The 18,637-nt window shown below is 52.3% G+C and overlaps 1 protein-coding gene across 3 annotated transcripts in view; it reads right to left on the bottom strand.

Moving 5' to 3' along the window:
- Window positions 1-12,770: 12,770 nt before the first annotated feature.
- RBM5 (RNA binding motif protein 5) overlaps window positions 12,771-18,637 on the bottom strand; it is a 33,182-nt gene continuing 27,315 nt past the window's right edge. For all 3 annotated transcript variants that reach the window (XM_032289906.1, XM_032289908.1, XM_032289907.1), the window contains 8 exons: window positions 18,293-18,454; window positions 17,733-17,882; window positions 17,579-17,650; window positions 16,110-16,289; window positions 15,738-15,812; window positions 14,550-14,647; window positions 14,342-14,471; window positions 12,771-13,392 (listed from right to left, as the gene is read on the bottom strand). In XM_032289906.1, the coding sequence (XP_032145797.1) occupies window positions 13,267-13,392; window positions 14,342-14,471; window positions 14,550-14,647; window positions 15,738-15,812; window positions 16,110-16,289; window positions 17,579-17,650; window positions 17,733-17,882; window positions 18,293-18,454 (993 nt within the window). In that variant the 3' untranslated portion in view covers window positions 12,771-13,266. The remainder of the gene's footprint in view (window positions 13,393-14,341; window positions 14,472-14,549; window positions 14,648-15,737; window positions 15,813-16,109; window positions 16,290-17,578; window positions 17,651-17,732; window positions 17,883-18,292; window positions 18,455-18,637) is intronic.

Below are 18,637 nucleotides of genomic sequence, written 5' to 3'. Positions count from 1 at the left end.
AAAAAAAAAAAAAAAAAAAAAAAAAAAAATCTAGGTTCTAGGCTGGGTACAGTGGCTAATGCTTGTAATTTCAGCACTTTGGGAGGCAGAGGTGGGCAGATCATGAGGTCAGGAGTTCGAGGCCAACATGGCCAGCATGATGAAATCCTGTCTCTACCAAAAATACAAAAAACTAGCCCAGCGTAGTGGCACATCCCTGTATTCAGTAGGCTGAGGCAAGAGAAGTGCTTGAAGCCAGCAGGCAGAGGTGGCAGTGAGCCAAGATCACACCACTGCACTCCAGCCTGGGTGATACAGCAAGACTCTGTCTCAAAAAAAAAAAACAAAAAACTAGATACCAGCAGGGTGTGGTGGCTCACACCTGTAATCCTAGCACTTTGGGAGGCCGAGGCGGGAGGATGGCTTGAGCCCAGGAGTTTGAGACCAGCTTGGGCAACATAGTGAAACCCCGTGTCCACAAAAAATATAAAAAATAAGCCAGGTGGCTGGGCGTGGTGGCTCATGCCTATAATCCCAGCACTTTGCGAGGCCGAGGTGGGTGGATCACTTGACGTCAGGAGTTCGAGACCAGCCTGGCCAACATGGTGAAACCCCATCTTTATAAAAAAATAAAAAATAAAAATAAAAATAAGCCAGGCACGGTGGTGTGTGCCTATAGTCCCAGCTACTTGAGAGTGGGGAGACTCGCTTGAGCCCAGTAGGTCAAGGCTGCAGTGAACCCCCTGTTTGTGCCACTGTACTCCAGCCTGGGTGACAGAGCAAGACCCCATCTCAAAAAAATAATACTAATACAAATAAAATCCAAATTCCCAGAACCACCCCCAAGGTTCCCCTCTGTTGAGAACTTGGCCTGGGCACAATTATTCCAAGGGCATACTGGAGCCTCAGGTGGGCTGCTTCCTCCTGGGCTGCCTAGGTGGGCTGGGTAAACCCAGGGGCTGCCTGGGCTAGGGAGAGGAACCGAAAAGGAGATGCTGCCTGACTCTGGAGAAGTAAGAACAAACCCAAGGAACTCTAGGGCCTCCTGCCCTCTCTCAAAAGGCCAGCTTGGCCTGCTTTTCCAGAAGGCTGTGAACTGATGGGTGAAAGGGAGGGGAGGCATTCCTGCCTGAGCTTCCTCAGTCCCAGGGCAAGTCAGTACCTTGGATAGGGGCTCCCCCAACCCAACTGCCCCATCACAGGTAGGAAGACTGAGACCAGAAGGGGCTTACACCCGCCCAAGCTGCTAGGCCCAGCCATGGGAGGGGGAGATTAGCCTAGTTCGCCCCTTCAAGATCTTGCCTCCCCGTGAGACCAGGTCAGCCCAGGTTAACAAATTGCAGGGTCCTGACTGCCCATGGCATAAAAACCATCCTGGCCGCGCTAAGGCCCTTGGAAAGGCAGCTGGAAATGGACCCATTAAGGCTGGATTTAGGCTGGGGGTATGTCGTGCTGAGCCCCTGTCAACCTCAATAGGGAAGGCAGATTCAACAGGCTGAAAAAGTCCGGGAGCAGTGGCTCACTCTTGTAATCCCAGCACTTTGGGAGGCTGAAGAAGGTGGATCACCCAAGGTCAGGAGTTTGAGACCAGCCTGGCCCACATGGTGAAACCCCATCTCTACTAAAAGTACAAAAAATTAGCCAGGCATGGTGGCGGGCGCCTGTAATCCCAGCTACTCGGGAGGCTGAGGCAGGAGAATCACTGGAACCCAGGAGGTGGAGATTGCAGTGAGCCAAGATTGTGCCACTGCACTCTAACCTGGGCAATAAAGCAAAACTCTGACAAAAAAAAAAAAGGCCAAAGAAGAGACTCAGAGCTAGCAAATCAAACATGGGGAGGCTGGGCGCCATGGCTCATGCCTGTAATCCCAGCACTTTGGGAGGCCAAGTCACTGGAGGCCCAGAAGTTCGAGACCAGCCTGACCAACATGGTAAAACCCCGTCTCTACTAAAAATACAAAAATCAGGCCGGGCGTGGTGGCTCACACCTGTAATCCCAGCACTTTGGGAGGCTGAGGCGGGTGGATCACGAGGTCAAGAGATCGAGACCATCCTGGTCAACATGGTGAAACCCCGTCTCTACTAAAAATACAAAAAAATTAGCTGGGCATGGTGGTGCGTGCCTGTAATCCCAGCTACTCAGGAGGCTGAGGCGGGAGAATTGCCTGAACCCAGAAGGCAGAGGTTGCGGTGAGCTGGGATCGCGCCATTGCACTCCAGCCTGGGTAACAAGAGCGAAACTCCGTCTCAAAAAAAAAAAAAAAAATACAAAAATCAGCTGGGTGTGGTGGCACTCGGGAGGCGGAGGTTGCAGTAAAGCTAGATCATGCCACTGCACTCCAGCCTGGGCAACAGAGCAAGACTCTGTCTCAAAGAAAAAAAAAGACATGGGGTTTTACGGGCGACTTATATACAGGGAACAGAGTCCAGTGGCAGTAGGCTGGGCAAGAAAACTGCATCTGCTTTTGAACAGCATGCGGTTTATAGAGCATTTTCCTTAACGCCCCTCCCCATGACCTCTACCTGGTAACCTTCAATTAACCTAACATTTAGGCCTCAATCCCCTGTATGGCCTTGTTCCATAGGCCAGAATGGGGGCTTAGATGTTCCTCATAGACAAGGAACAAAACTCTGGGTTGGCCACTCCCTGATTCCCTAGCTCAGAACATGTATTCAGGTGTGTCTCCAAACAGGGTCATTCTCAGGGTACGCTTAAGCTATTGCTATCAGGTACATTTACCATACAAGGTAGGGGGCAGTCCTGATGCCAGAAGGGAGTGGGGGCTTCGTGCACCCAGACCATGCCTTGAGCTCACAAGCTCACACGCAAGGGCACACACACTCAGAGACCTTAAGGAGGTGGACGGTGCCCACACAGGCCAGGCGCGGTGGCTCACACCTGTAACCTCAGCACTTTGAGAGGCAGAGGCAGGCGATTACCTGAGGTCAGGAGTTTGAGACCAGCCTGGCCAACATGGTGAAACCCCATCTCTACTAAAAATACAAAAATTAGCTGGGTGTGGTGATGGGTGCCTGTAATTCCAGCTACTCAGGAGGCTGAGGCAGGAGAATCACTTGAACCCAGGAGGCAGAGGTTGCAGTGAGCCAATATCACACCATTGTACTCCAGCCTGGGCAACAAAGCAAGACTCTGTCTCAAAAAACAAAAAACAAGCCGGGCGCGGTGGCTCACGCCTATAATCCCAGCACTTTGGGAGGCCGAGGCGGGTGGATCACGAGGTCAAGGGATTGAGACCATCCTGGTCAAAATGGTGAAACCCCGTCTCTACTAAAAATACAAAAAATCAGCTGGGCATGGTGGCGCATGCCTGTAATCCCAGCTACTCAGGAGGCTGAGGCAGGAGAATTGCCTGAACCCAGGACGCGGAGGTTGCGGTGAGCCGAGATCGTGCCATTGCACTCCAGCCTGGGTAACGAGAGTGAAACTCCGTCTCAAAAAAAAAACAAAAAAAACAAAACAAAAACAACAACAACAAAAAAACAAAAAGGAAAGTGCCCACACTCTCTGGCACTGGCCCTCCAGCCTCAATGGACTGCTTGCCCCAAGGTGGCGAGATTCCTCTGCAGAGCAGGGACTCTCAAGCTGCCCCCAGGCCAAGCTGGCCTGGGGCCTGTGTCGGTCTCCACCCTCACCCTCTCACCCACCAGGACCATGCCACCTGGGGTGCAGCCTCTGCAGCCCCACAGTCTACAAATGGCGTGCTGTAGTAGTCGGGCCTGTATCTAAACACACAGGAGCACCTGGAACCTCAAGAGGTTCCCCAGAGCTGAGGATGCACCTCTGCTGGCTCTGCTTGGCACCAAATGGACCTAAAGGTTCTCTCAGAGAGATCGAAGAAACGGCTGCCAGGCTGCCTAAGCCAGAGGGTGAGGGAGGTAGGGCCTCCTCCCTGGGCCTCCTTTAGGCTGCCCCTGCTCCTCATTTCCAGCCATGAGCACTGCTTGGCAGAGTTGGGTTAGATGCTTTGTGAGGACTGCACCCTGTGGGCAGATTTGGAATCTATGGGTGTCCCCATGAGTTACCTGGACCCCAGCTCCTGGTCCAGGAATGCCCAGAGGCTCACTGGGTTCACCATCCATGACATTCCCTTTTGGATTTGCTTCAGGCTGCTTTGAAAGCCCTGGCTGAGGACTGTTGCTACTTGTCACCAACCCAACGCTGGGTTCAGCAGTTGTCCTCACTTCAGCAGGAATTCAATGTGTGCCAAGTGCAGCATATACCCATGCCCCTAATACAAGACCTTATTTTCAGCACTCCCGTGCAATTTTCACTCAGGCCCTGGGTATATCGTATTTCTTCTTCCCCGCACCCTCGCCACCCAAGATGGAGTTTTGTTCTTTTTGCCCAGGCTGGAGTGCAATGGCTCGATCTCAGCTCACTGCAACCTCCCAGTTTAAGCGATTCTCCTGCCTCAGCTTCCTGAGTAGCTGGAATTACAAACATGCACCACCATGCCTGGCTAATTTTTGTATTTTTAGTAGAGACAGGGTTTCACCATGTTGGCCAGGCTGGTATCAAACTCCTGACCTCAGGTCATCCACCCGCCTTGGCCTCCCAAAGTGCTGGGATTACAGGAGTGAGCCAACATGCCCAGCCTAGTATATCGTATTTCACCACTATCTAGATGACATGTATACATCCGCGACCCAGGTGCAATATTATGTCCTGAGAGCATTCCACTGGCCTAGACTGGGAGACATGCTTGTCTCCTTCCCTCAGTGCCTGTTTAGCCCATGATGGCTGCTTTCTTCCCTTAGAGTATTCCCCGGGTGCGATTCTCAGCCATGCGTACTGTGGGACAGGGTTCTCCCACTCTCAGGGATGCCGAGTGCAGGATCTGCCCCGCCTTGGGTACAGTATTTATTTCTACTCTGGTCTCTCTTCTTCCCCATGTGACAGTATTAAGAGGTGACCCCACCCTGGCCTGGGAGCGAACCTCATGAAGGTCCAGTGTGTGGCCAGCTCCGGGGCACAGAGTGTACTAATGCCCAAGCATGAAGACGGCATTGCCCTCCCTGCAGTGCCACTCAGCCTCGTGCCCATGGAGTGCTCAGATCCTCCTGTGGTTAGTTCTGGCACCTAGAAAGGGAGACATCTGGGGGATGAAGGGGGGAATGTGGGCCAACCCACAGGAGCCTGTCCTAGGTTGGCGACAGGAGAGCCCTGGGGCCTATGGAGAGGAGGTTGGAGTGCCTCAATATGAGGGGTACCGAGGTGGCCCTCCTGCCAGCCCTGCTCCAGCCCCACTGATCAGGGTAGTCGTGGTTTGGGAGCTTGCTGAAGTCACTAAGACTAGAGAAAGCCAGAAGCCAGGTGGCAGCAAGTACAGAAGGCCAGGTGGCCTCGTCCCAACAGACCCAGCCATGCAGTGGGACCAGTAGCATTGCCACAGGCCAGGCAAGGGGCCCAGCGGGGAGCAGCCTTGGCCAGGGTGGCACCTTGGGAGGAGGCAGCCCCCCATCACCCCCTGCTCCTGAGCCCTGTCCCATCCAGGCCCCTCGCAGGTAGAACCCAGGAGACCTACCGCAGCCCGGAGACTTAGCCTGCCCCCGGAAGCTCAAGTCCTGCCTCTGTCTTCTGCTCCCAGGACAAAGGTTCGGGCTGGGTTCTGGCCTATCCTGCTTATCTCATCATAAATATTTATCAGGCTCCAGGGGCCAGGCCTGCAGCTGGCTGGGCAGTGGGGGTGGGGGCAGATGCTGCCGAAGGATCTCAAAGCCCATCCCTAATGAGGGGACTGTGAGGGAGAGTGCCACCTGGGCCTTGGGATCCTTGGGGAGGGAGGACAGATGGACAGCGGGACAGAATCAGAGGAAGCCTCAGGGACTTGGGCATAATCCAGCTAGCCAACCTCCCCATGCACCCCAGGAATGTGGGGGAGGAGTCCAGAGAGGCCAAGGCTGTGGGAGACAGGCGGGCTTCTCACTGAATTGTCCTCCCATAGGACATCCTCGAGAGCCAGGCTCCCCACCCTCATCCTCCCCCCAGATGGTGCCCACACTCTCCTCCCCCTACTTTGCCCACCCAGAGCTGCACTCCTGTAGATGGGCTGTCTGTCCCTGCAAGGCTGTGTCCATGAGAAGCTGTACCCCACACAGCCCTCTCCCCTTTTCCCACCATCCTTTCTGACCCCACACCTTCCTCCCAGAGCTGTGCTGCCCCCTACTCTGCATCCTCAGACCTGTGCTCTCCACACATCAAGGAGCCCTCTTCAACCTGCGTGAGCTCCTTTCCTTGTGGAATGGGACTCCTGATCGCAGGTACTCCTATGGACGGGGCCCTGTCAGCGCCTGGGTTCTAGCTCTCCTGTGAGCCACGATGCAGCCCCCGCCATCAGCATGCTGGGGAACCCACAGGTGGAATCAAAGCTCTGCTCAGAGCTGAGCTACACAGCAGGGATCTGGGAGCCTTTGTCTCCCCAGTCCTGGGGGAGCAGCGGAACTAGGGGCAAAGAGGGTGCATTTTGGGGCCTGGGGCCTCCTCCTCACTGCCACAGGCAAGCACAGCTGAAGATAAGGGGGACGCCTGAGCCAGTGAACACCCCCAGTAGATAATGAGGGGCTGTTCAGCCTGAGGCACAGCCTGGGGGGGGAAGGCTGCCTCCCAAAGCCCAGAGCGCTCATTAGTGGAAGCCTGGGGGAGAGGCAGCTAAGTGGGTCAGTGCCCCTCCCCCAGCCACCTGACCGGTGTGGGTGGAAGGATTGGCAGCCCATTGTCCCCCAGTGAAGTCAGTCGCATTCTGAGTCCCTTCTCCCTCCAACCTCCTCCCCAAGCTCCTGCTCCCAACCCCCACAAACTCCTTGCTCCTTCAGCCCCCTTCCCAAAGCCCCCTTCCCCCAACCCTCCTCTAAGCCCCCTGTTCCTCAATCCCTCTTCTTGAGCCCTCGGCTCCCAATCCCCAAAACCTCCTGCCCCTCCAGCCCTCCTCTTGGAACTCCTGCCCTCTAAGCCCCCTCTAAGCCTCCCGTTCTTCCAACCCCCCTCCCTGAGTCCCCTGCCCCTCACAGGGCCCCTGCCTCCTCGCAGGGACCTGCCACTCTGAGCCCCTTTTCCTCCCTGAGACCCCCCTCTGTGGCCCCCTCCCCCACTCTGCACACACCTACCCCCCACCCCAGGTGCCGGCCCCTGAACCAGCCTCCCCAAGGCACCTTCCAGACTGAGCCACACCTGGGAGAAATTGAAATCTTAAACTCTTCCCTACCCCCGCCAATGAAGCAGACATCCCTGTCCTGGCCACAAGGCAGCAGAACGCCGCTGCGGCTCCACTGGGCCAGGCTGGGGGCTGTGCCAGAACAAGCATCCAGATGTGGGGAGGACGCCAGGGGGGGCACACAGCCGCTCAGGCTAGGCTCTTCCGCCCCCATCCCCTGCAGCCAGCTGCCCTGGGCATCCACTCCGGGGCCTCACACTCCCTGTTCTTGTCCCATAGTCATGAAGATGAGCGTCCTGGCAGATCTGTTTCAGGAGTGTGGTGGGCAGGGGCCGGGGGAGGGGATCTCAGAGGCTGGGCCTTCTCTTTGTAGGGTGGTCCAGAGAGGCAGGGTCTGCCTGGGTCCCCCTCCCAAATCAGGGTAGAGCCAGATGAGGACGAGATGCGAAGTCTGTCAACTGCCTCTCCAGCCTGTGCCCCTGTCTTTGGCCAGCCTCCTCCTTGATCAGGGCTATCCAGCGCTCCCCATTTCCTTCAAGACCCCCTTCCTCACGCTCTGAGGCACTTCCAGACCTGCCCAGCTAGTCCCAGGACAGGGGGCAGAATGTGGATGAATCTCTGCCGCCCTTGATGTTGTCAGGACATAGTTCTGGGAGGGGATGAGTGAATGTCCTGGTCCCCACCAGTCCCCTCCTCAGCCCTAGGGTCACCACAGCCTGACTTGTCTGGGTCTGGCAGCACAAGAGTTAATCTCAGGGTGTTCCCTCCCACCACGTGTGCACAAATTCCAGGAACGCTTTCCATTAAGGACGCTCTGAGCAGATTTCATTTACATTAATAAGAACCAGAAAAATCTACAGGGTGGGGGTGGGGCTGGGGTGGGGGCGGCTGGGGCGTGTGTGCTGCTCACGGTTTGTCTGGTAGAGGCTAAGGGGCTCAGGCTGGGGCTCCAGGCCATAAGAGGAGAGGCCCAGCCAAGCTGGTGCCGACATGCTGGGGGGAAGGTAGCTCCATCTAGTCCTGGAGGGATTCACGTTGGAGGAAGGAGGTGGAGTCCAGCTGCTTCTGGACACTCCTAGCCTGAGCAGGGTGGCAGACCCAGGTCCTAGGGCCTTCCAGGCAGAGGGGATGGCAGAGCTAAGTCTCAGGTGGGATAGGATGCCAGCACGTGGAAATGACTGGGTCAGGGAGTGGGGCCCTGGGTTTGGATGAGGTGGGCATGATGCTGCTCCTCAGTTTCCCAGTCTGTCTGAGGAGGCTGCTCCCTCTGCTCCCTGTCCTCCCTGCAGGTATGGTTGTAGGTGTTAGAAGGGAAGGTACTGAACCTTGAGCCAGTCTTAGAGACCATAATGTCCCTTCCTGTTTTCCCCTCCTCCAGCTCTGCCAGGGAGCTGTGCCATGGCTGGCATACTTGGACCTACCTGTTCAGTGAGCTCAGAAGACTGCTCTGGGTGGACAACCCCAAGATCCACCCACCTGGCAAGGGAACAGCCTCAGAATGACATTGTATCACAAGGGTGTGCCTGCTGGGTGGTGGCTTGTGATTTGCCATGCTGTGGCCCTGGGGGCTCCCTCCCCCTTCGCAGCAGGCTGCCAGACCAGGTTTCCTTCCTCAGGGGTAGCAAGAACACCTCATTCCTGCCCACTTGGGCAGGAGCCAGGCTGCACTCGCGCAGTTGCTCATTTCTGTGCCTGACGTGTGTGTGCACTTCTATGTGCCAGTGGCCAGGTGGGGCTATGCACAAGTGTGTGTGCTTCACACACCAACCAGGGAGGGGGTCTGCAGGGTCTGGATGTAACGCCACAACACATGTTGAGGGTGCTGGGGAAGCATGCACGCTGCCTGCTGCAGCCTGACCTGTGCTGAGTGTGCATGGGTACACATGGCGTGCTTATGAGTGCAGAGGGTGGCCCCTCAGCCCAGCCAAAGTGTCAGGGGTAAGAGGGAGAGGAAGCCCCAGCCCTGATGCCCCTCAGGATTTGGACTTGCCCCTGCCTTACTCCAGGTCTTACAGATGCAGGCTGGTATCCTTAGTGGTGGTGGGCTGTACTGGGCCTGGGCACCCTGGGCTGAACCCAACCCTGCAGGACAGGCTGGGCAGGGCTCCCACACCTGCACCTGCCCCCGTTCCAGGCTCAAGCTAAGGGATGGTGGGGGGAGGCTTAATTGCATCCATGAATCATTCTCAAATAGCTCCTGTCCAGCCAGACTCAGGATGGTGATGCCCGCCCAGAGCTGAGAGCCAGGGGTTCCTGGAGCCTCTGTTGCACAGAAAAGCAGCAGGGAACGAGAGCAGGTACCCTAGCCCCTCCTCTCTTGGCCACCTGCCTCAGCTTCCCCAATCAGTGTGCAGAATTCACCCCAAGAAGATCAGAGGCCTCTCTCAGCAGCTGTGGGCAGAGCGGAACCAACTCCTCCAGACCTGGCGGCCCCACCCCACATTGTCTTTCCCCCTTAACTTTTTCTAGCCCCTTGTGTCTGCTGCAGACTCTTCCAGCTCCTCTTTCCAGCATCCTCTAGGCCTCACTTTGCCTCTGGTTGTCTTCTCCTGCCTCTCCCTCTCTGTCTCCTCTCTCCCCAGGGCACTGGGAGGCATCCCAAGGCCCAGCTCACTCTAGGGCTGGAGTGCATCTTGCTGGACCCCAACCTTGTACCTGCAGCTGGGACCCATCTCCAGTGCACCAGAGCAGGGACAGCGTAGCAGTTGCCAGCAGCAGCCCAGTCCATCAACAGCTTTGAGTCTGTTTCCTCTTTAAATGGGATGGCAGTGCAGCTTGGACTAAACAGGATGGGAGGGCCCTGCCCCTGGCTCATGCCTTCTGCCGGAAAGTTCTTTCTGGCCGGGTGTGGCCCACCCCATAGGGTTCTGACCTTAACCCAAGTCCATGAGTCCACCTCCCTCCTGCCAGCTTCTGCGAGGCTGGGTGAGGGGCTGTGGGCATCCCCTGCTTCCATCTGGGAGCCCTGGACAAGCTGGGCTCCAACTCCCCCTGGGCTGTAGGGACAGAAGCTGAGGGTCTGATGCTCTAGCAACAGTGCTTCTGAGTCAATAAGCACATGGTGGGTAAAGGGAGAAATGCACTTTGTCGACAGCAGAAATTATTTACTTGGGTCAGAAAGAATTGCTAAGAGAGGACCACGCCTACTGTGCACAGGGTCAGCCTGGCTCTTGCCCCGTGGGGCACTGTGGGGACGACTTCACCATCTAGTCAGTGGGGGTCAGAGACCCTCAGGAACTTGCAAGGCAGGCAGACTTGGCACCTGCCTGACTCCACAGAGTTTCAAGGCTGAAGTTCTAGCCAGGTATCCTTGAGTCCCAGAGACAAGGAAAGAGCCCCGGGGAACCTCGGGTACCTCAGGACCGCCACCTACACCAGCCTGGCTGGAAAGATGACGGAGTGCTGCCACCTGGTGGCCACTAGCAGCACAGTACCCTTCCCTCCAGGATCTGGTCTGGGAGCATTCTCCCCCCACACCCCACCTGTCCCTGAGGGCATTTGTCCATCCAGAATCAGGGTGGCTGGGCTCCGGGTGTCCTTGAGACCCCCAGCCAGACTCTGCATGCCTGGGGAGCTTAGCTCAGACCGCGCTGCTCATCTGGGCTTTGAAACTTGTTTGATGCACAGCCATGACAGCTGCTCCTGGACAGCCCTCAAAGCCCTGCACATTGTAGCAGCTGTCCTGGCCAAGGGCAGTCTGGATTTGGGAACCCTTGGAGGCTCCTTCTAATTCAGTAAGAGTCTCTTTCAAATTCAGGATTTGGGTTCCCCTGATTGAGAAGATTGCACTACTCTCACAACACCCCCACGTCAGACAGGGCTAGGAGGGATGGTGGCCCTATGGGCAGTACACAGCACACTTAACCGGGCTTGGGATTGGAGTAAACCCTGATAGGCCAGTCAGGGGGATGCTTGGGTTCTTAGTGCTTCCAAATCAGAAGGATCACCCAAATATGGTCTTGCAGGATACCTGGGCCCAAGATAACAGCCTGTCAAACCTCAATAACTGGGGCCATCAGTTTAGATGCAGGTTGAAGGCTGCAGTCACCTGGCTAGGTATGCTGGTAACAGGTATGGCTGTGGAGGAGCAGGCTAGAGGAGGGAGCCTCCATTTCTGAGGGGCTGGCTGAGACCCTCACGTTCACAAGAACCCTCAGTTTCATGTTCATAGGAAAAATCACGCTAGTGTTGACAACAGATGCTGTGGTCCACAGCACACACGGGAGAACCTTAAGCAGCTTCAACAGTTGATTGTAGGCACCAGCAGTGTGGGGACAGGTTCAAGTGCCCTTCTGGGAACAGGGAAGTAAATCTGAGGCTGCTAGAGAGCTGGCTCTCCTGCCAGTGCCTGGCCGTGGCTCCCCTAGGGAAGACACTTCCACCCAGCCTTTGCTGAACTGGGTGCATGTAATTAAAAGCTTTCCAGGTGGCTGTCAAAATGGTCTAATTAGGCTACTCAGGACTGCTGCTCAGATTTGAGGAACACCAGCATCTCCCCGATGCCGTGAGGGCTCTGGAGGTGAGGCTGGTTTCTTCTCCAACTCTGGTAGACCAGATCTGTGACACACTCCCCACTCCAGCTCTAGGAGTGTGGGTCATCTGTGAGGTTTCCAAGCCTTACTGTCCAGACATCCAGGCTTTGGGCTTCTGCACTTGCCTTTGCCTCTCCTTAGTAGAGCTGTGATTAGGCTCAACTTCTCCAAAGCACCACCGTATAGGCCAGGGTGAGGACCTGCGCTTTCAAAGCACCTCCTGAGCATTTTCTATTCCTTAAAGGCCTGCCTGAAGAGGAAAACGTGATCACCCATAAAAACCAGAGTCTAGCTTCAAAAGCAAACTGCAGAGAAAAGGCCACTCTCCCTAACTGCACGCCCAATCTGTGGAGCTCAAGCATTCATTTTGGCCAGACTGGCAATCTGAACACCCCATCACATCACCTGGTCCCAAGGACAGTCTGAGATCCAGGCACATGTCCTGCCCTGGTCAGGCATGATCTTCTGCATCAAAATGATGTTTTCTGCCCTGTGGAAGAGCACCAAGGATGAAATACCATTCAAAACAGAAAACTCTGCAATGTCCCCAGGACCTCCTTAGCAGCCAAGAAGAGAAAGTGAAGTGCTGCCAGGGAGAGATGACCTTAATTCTCCAACGCAGCAAAGGGTGGACAGGTATTATCTGTATTATGGCCAAAAGCAGGGAGCATCTGCCCTGCAGAGCAGCGCAGTGGTAACTCCACTCTGGCATGTCTGGAATACAGTCTGTGAAAACTGGAGAGGCACCAAGTGCTCATGCTCACTTCGGTCTTAGTAGAAAAACTACTAAGTTTCCATGATTTCCATGAAGAGTTTTAAAACATGTTAAACTCTTGAACTTAAAACTATGAACATATCACGACCAGCCTGGGAAACATATTGAGGCCCCATCTTTGCAAAAAAATTTTAGGTCCCAGCTACTTAGAACACTTTAGTGGGAGGCTCCAGCCTGGACAACAAAGTGAAAACTTGTCTTAAAAAAAAAAATCTGAACATGGTAATGGGGGCAAGAAATAAACTGATTTCATCACCAGGCTCAGACATGCTTGACCCATCTACCCACCCGAGAATAAAGAGACACAGAACACCCATTTTTCAAGGTATTTCTTTTGTAAAGGAGCCAGATTTGGCAACTAGACTGAAAATCTTCCAAAATTCTGTACAAATGTGTAATATACAAATATACACAAGGCTTTTGCCAAGAAAAGACATCACGACAACAAATGAAATAGGTGGCTCTGGTGTCACATACCACCTAGGGCATCTCAAACCCCTAGGAATGTGAGGGGTTGATGGACACAACATAGGCTACACATGTAAACACGCTACATTACACTATGTACACAGAAGTATAAAAAACCCACTGTCCTCTCCGGTCTGTTCACAAGCTCTCTGGCGGGAAGGAAGGCCATTCACCAGACAACCCACATAATGGGAACTTCTTTAAGGTGCGAGGGAGAACCCTGCAGAATGAAGTGGTTCTCCCTAAGATCTATTAACAGCACAAGGCATGCCCTTAAAGAGACAGGCGGTAAAAGCGAATTCAGGAGATGCACCACTTCTTGTGCTCCTTGTCATCTCTCTCACTCCATCTCAGTGAAGCGGGCAAACATGGCTTTCCGGACAGCATCTTTGTAGGAATCGGCGCCCGACAACCCATATGCGCTGCCTTTGGCTCCTAGGCCAGCTCCCTTTAGCCGAACTTGAGCCTGGGGAAACACAGAGACTGTCAGCTGGCAGGTAGGGTATGGATCGCTCCACCTCTCTCACCAAGCCCACTCCTTACCCAGCAGGCCCACCCACCAGGAGATAAAAGAGAGGAAATTGCATATGAAAACAAGGATTTCTCCAGAAAAGACCAGGAGCAAGTGTAAGGGCTGGAGGAATAAAATGGGCTATGGAACACAGGCAGATGAAGCAAATCACCCACCCCTCAATGCCTGCTTAGCAAGCATCCATGCCTAGGAAAGGGCCCCAAAGTACTCTTCTGAAGCATGGGAAGGCCTAGTAATTACAGGCACAGATTACACAGGACAGCCTGATGTCAGCAGAACTCAGATAAACAGGATGAACATGGTCTACAAGAGTCTGACCTAAGTAGTGCTCCCAGGACAGAGCAGGGGCAATCACAGGTTAGCTCCTGCCTAGAAGGCCAGTGGGTAGGGGGCCTCTTGATCCTGGGATGTGATGCCTCAATCTGGGCTCTGACCAATTTAAGGTTTTCTTATCATTCGTGAAAACTCTACTAAATTTTGTTTTTTTTTTAAAAAAATACATAATCAAAATCACTTAGAAAAAAATTATAGTGCCTTTTAAAAAAAGCTAAGTGGGTCTATGCTGATGTGAAGTAAGCATTCTCAGTGATAGGGTCTATTTATAACAAAGAAACTAGAAAGATACTGTCTTTAGAAGCGGGTTTTACCCAAAGATACCAAAAATCGGGCCAGAAAAATCAAGTAGGGGTACCGCACCCATTCTTACCTCCTTAAAAGGAGGACTGGAGGGAACAAGAATCCCACTCACTGGCAATGACATCATCTGCCCCTTCCTGCTAAGGTAAAGCTGCTCCTGGATCCCAGGCTCTAAAAGTGCTCTGATCTCATCTCTGGAACCAGCCTGTAAGTCTGGCACACACCGAGGCCTGACCCTACTGCTTACCTCAATGGGAGCGGTAATGCCTTGACACTTTCGTCCTAAACCAGAGCCTTCCCGCCAGCCCATGGCCTGCAGCATCTTGTTGCCTATGTTACTGTGGTCAATGCCATCTTTGGTGGGCTGCTCGTAATTCCTGCCAGTGGCAAACACACAGTTACTTAAAATAGCCAGAGCCCCAGCTTACGAACTGGAAAATGTGTGCATCACATACACAGTGCCGGCATCAAACTGCTTCTTGCGCTTGGGCTCTGGAGGTTCTGGAATGCCATACTTCTCCCGTCTTTCTGCAGCTCGGTCTCGGTATTTCATCTACATGGGAGAAAAAAAACACTGCTGGAAATGTTTACAGACTTCAACCTATAACCATCTAATGCAACTATTCTTCAAAACTATCCCCTCTCAAGTATTTTTAAATCTGGAGAATGCTTTTTTTTAGACTGTTCTGAAATACCAAATTCCCTCATACCCCTCATCATATCTAAAATGTTAAGTTTGTAGATATGAATTGTGTGCAAGCAGGGGTAGAACTGTCTCCAACAAGCAGTTTTATTTAATTAGCGCCCACCCCACCCACCATCAAGCTCTTCAACCAGCCCACTGGGCCATGGGTACTGTCTGCCAAGGGGAAGGTGGAGTTGCCTGCTCCCCTCAGCATTTGGACAGGCGTAACTCCCACATCAAGGCGGCTTCCAGAGACCTGGTTCAGCAGTCCCTGAGGTGGAACCACAGATAGTGGGATGGGTGGGGTGGGAGAGGCGGGGAAGAAAAGCAAAAGCCTTAACTATAGACACTTCAGAATTATCTCAGGGTGGGAGATTTCTAACCCATTTGCTCATTTCTAACTCACAGGCCTGTATTTGCATTTAAATCCCTGCCCACCTGGCTGCCAGCCTGCCCCAACCACAGCACTAACTGCCTGCCCATTTATTGTGTCACAGGTTTCTCTCTTGCCTTTGTTCCCAGATCTACTGGCCATGCTCTTCCCACCATGCCTTTCATATCCCATCCTTCCTTTCAATAACCTCATGTCCTGCTGTTCCCTGGGATTAATTTGAAGCCCCCTTCATTGCCCACGAAGGCTTCCCTGCCAAGGCCAAACTAGACCACTCTCTCCACAACAAAATCCAGTGGATTTAAGCAGTGAGCTCTGGCATTTAAGGCCTGTGAGCAGTCTCGGCAGTGTGCTTCTGCCTTGTGCACCCTCATGATGAAGGGATAATGTGAGGCTCACAAGGCACACAGAGCCTGGATCTAGGCTACATGAACTACAACAGTCAGATGATAAGGGTGTGACAAATCCTTCTATCCTACCCTTGGGACCTGGAGCTAAATGTTAGAAATAAAAGCTAAAGGTGATTATCCCAACATCCTCTGCCTAGTGGCAAAGTTTTCCATTCACCTCTCTTTCCCTTAGCTCCAAGGCTTCCAGCTCCTGCTCACTCAGCCTGGATCGTCGGTAGATGTCCATGTTTTGCTATACAAAAAGTTTAAAGACGCAGTAAGGACGCAGACCATCTTAATTTGAAATGTCGTAACATTAGTAACACTGACTGTATTTTAAGAGCTGAAGCCCAAAACAATACATAATCACATAAAAACTAGAGTCTGATGAGTGGGACTGCCAGACTCCCTCCACCGTCACTGAGAACGCTTTCTGTAAGGCCATCATAAGACGGCAGGTATTTATGGAACTGTCAGCACTGTTACGGCACTCAAATTGTCTCACTGCCTCCCCTCATCCCCTCAGTTCAGCTCAGAAAAGCATGGCCACCTTGTGAAGGTCTGAGAGTTGCTGGTGCCTGACTAGGGCATCTTTGTTCGGGAACTGGCGCCGGCAGAGCAGACAGGCCATCTTCTTCCAGTCAGCTAGCTTCTCTTCCTCACTCTCAAGTCTCTCTACCAGCTCCTCCTCATTGTCACTGTCACCACTGTAAGCAGCAACCAGACCCCTCTGGGAACAAAATGGAAATGTACAATAGGTCACTGGAAATGTACAATAGGAAGATGGCTATGGCTATGTAACTGGATAAAGTAATGCCTCATCCAAAATAGTAGTGAACCCTCATTACTGTTATGTCAAATACTAAATCGCATTTTGTCAACTGCATGGAGCAGTCAGGTCCTTGAGTGCTAGGCCTGACAACCTCTTGGTACCAACATTTTTGGAGGTTAAGAAATGGATTCCTGGGTGACTACTTTTTCCTTTTTCTTTTTTTTTTGAGATGGAATCTTGCTCTGTTGCCCACGCTGGAGTGCAGTGGCATCATCTTGACTCACTGTAACCTCCACCTCCCAGGTTCAAGCAATTCTTGTGTCTCAGCCTCCCAAGTAGCTGGGATTACAGGTGCCTGCTACCACATCTGGCTAATTTTATATATATATATATATATATATTTTTTGGGATGGAGTTTCGCTCTTGTTACCCAGGCTGGAGTGCAATAGCGCGATCTCGGCTCACCGCAACCTCCGCCTCCTGGGTTCAGGCAATTCTCCTGCCTCAGCCTCCTGAGTAGCTGGGATTACAGGCACGCGCCACCATGCCCAGCTAATTTTTTGTAGTTTTAGTAGAGACGGGGTTTCACCGTGTTGACCAGGATGGTCTCGATCTCTTGACCTCGTGATCCACCCGCCTTGGCCTCCCAAAGTGCTGGGATTACAGGCTTGAGCCACCGCGCCTGGCCAAAACATCATCTCTATTAAAAAGACAAAAATTAGCTGGGTGTGTAGCATGTGCCTGTAGTCTCAGCTACTTGGGAGGCTGAGGCAAAAGAATCGCTTGAACTGGGAGGTGGAAGGTGTAATGAGCCGAGATTGTGCCACTACACTCCAGCCTGGGAGACAGAGTGAGACTCCATCTCAATTTAAAAAAAAAAAAAAAAATCCCAAATACAACAGATTAGAATAATGACCCACCCAGGTCAGTATCTATCAAATAAAATGAGCTTTTTCTTGTTTCAATTTTCTCTTTCCAGACCATTAAAACTCTCTACTCACAGATGCAATGAACCTTAATTAACTGAGCTTAGGAATTGAGGCTTCTTTCATCACTCCATCTCATCTGCTCTCACAGAAAACAAAGCCCTGAACATGGAATCTATGTGTAGAAACTGCTCCAATACCCACCGACAGCGATCACATTCGGTTTTAAGTAGGAATCATATTAGCTAAGATGCAGCTGAGCCTTAACGTGAGACACAAACCACAGATAGGGTCTTTAAAACACTGTTGGTACTCCCTTACTTTGAGGGGATTCTCCTCATCTCCATTTCGCACCAATTCTGGGATGAGCTGCTGCCTTTCAGCTAAGGCTCCCTGGGAAACAGAGGACAAGTCATGAGCCTCAAGTTTAAGGTAAGTTCCCAACACATGACGTAGTGGCCATTCCTGCTATTACCTTCTTCTCAAAGAGAGCAAAGCCAGCGTCTGCTGCAGCAGATTCTCTCCTTTCTTCTTCCCTCAAGGAATTGACAGGTTGAAAGCTATTTTTAAAGTTTTCTTTCTGTTTATTCAAACTCTTAGCCCAGCGTTCCATGTCTTTGGCGATCTAATGTCAAATGACAAACACCACCAAAAAACATTTAGTCCTCTGTGCCATGAGAATGAGCCATTAAGGATCTTATCTCAACTACAGGCCCTGTAACAAACCCCTTTTACACGCCTACTTCTACCTACAAATATTTCCATTAGATGCTATCACATGTAACCAAAGTCATTCATGAATATTGCTTGAAAGGCTTTGAGATTTCCAGGGCTTTTTTTCCTAAGTGCATAGGCTAACTGACAGTCAGGATACGGTAACCATAAGACACTGCAAAATGCTCTAAGAACTTAGTATGAAGAAAATGTGGAGCCCAGTTTTTAATAATGCAAATAATGCTGACATAAATGCTATAATCCCAAAACCAAGAGTTCAGCCAAATACCTCAATGAGAGAAATATGGGTCATGTTCTGACCTGCTGGGCGGTTTTGCTCTTGGGTTTCTCCTTCTTCTCCTTCCCCTCTTTTGCAGGAGGCAGGCCTGTCTGCTGGTGGGAGCTTGACTCTGCAGCTGGCACGTAGGTCTCCTTCTCCCCATCCCAGTAAAGGTACTGCTGGGTTAAGGAATTATAGTAGTACTAGAAAACAAAAAACCAAAAACAATGCAGACTTTCTGCTATTTCAGTCAACTAAATATTTTGTCAAAAAAGATAAAATATGTGTGGACTAGTGATACTTCCTGCCCAGAAAGACCCTTGGCACACCTGGTATAGGCTAAGATGATGAACTTAGCCTTTTTTTTTTTTTTTTTTTTTTTTTTT

The sequence above is a fragment of the Sapajus apella genome, unplaced genomic scaffold (assembly GCF_009761245.1).
Source record: "Sapajus apella isolate SASKATOON/1434 unplaced genomic scaffold, GSC_monkey_1.0 scaffold23, whole genome shotgun sequence".
NCBI lineage: Eukaryota > Metazoa > Chordata > Mammalia > Primates > Cebidae > Sapajus > Sapajus apella.
Note: the sequence above shows the minus strand (reverse complement) of the source record. Positions and strands in the feature narration are given on the sequence as shown.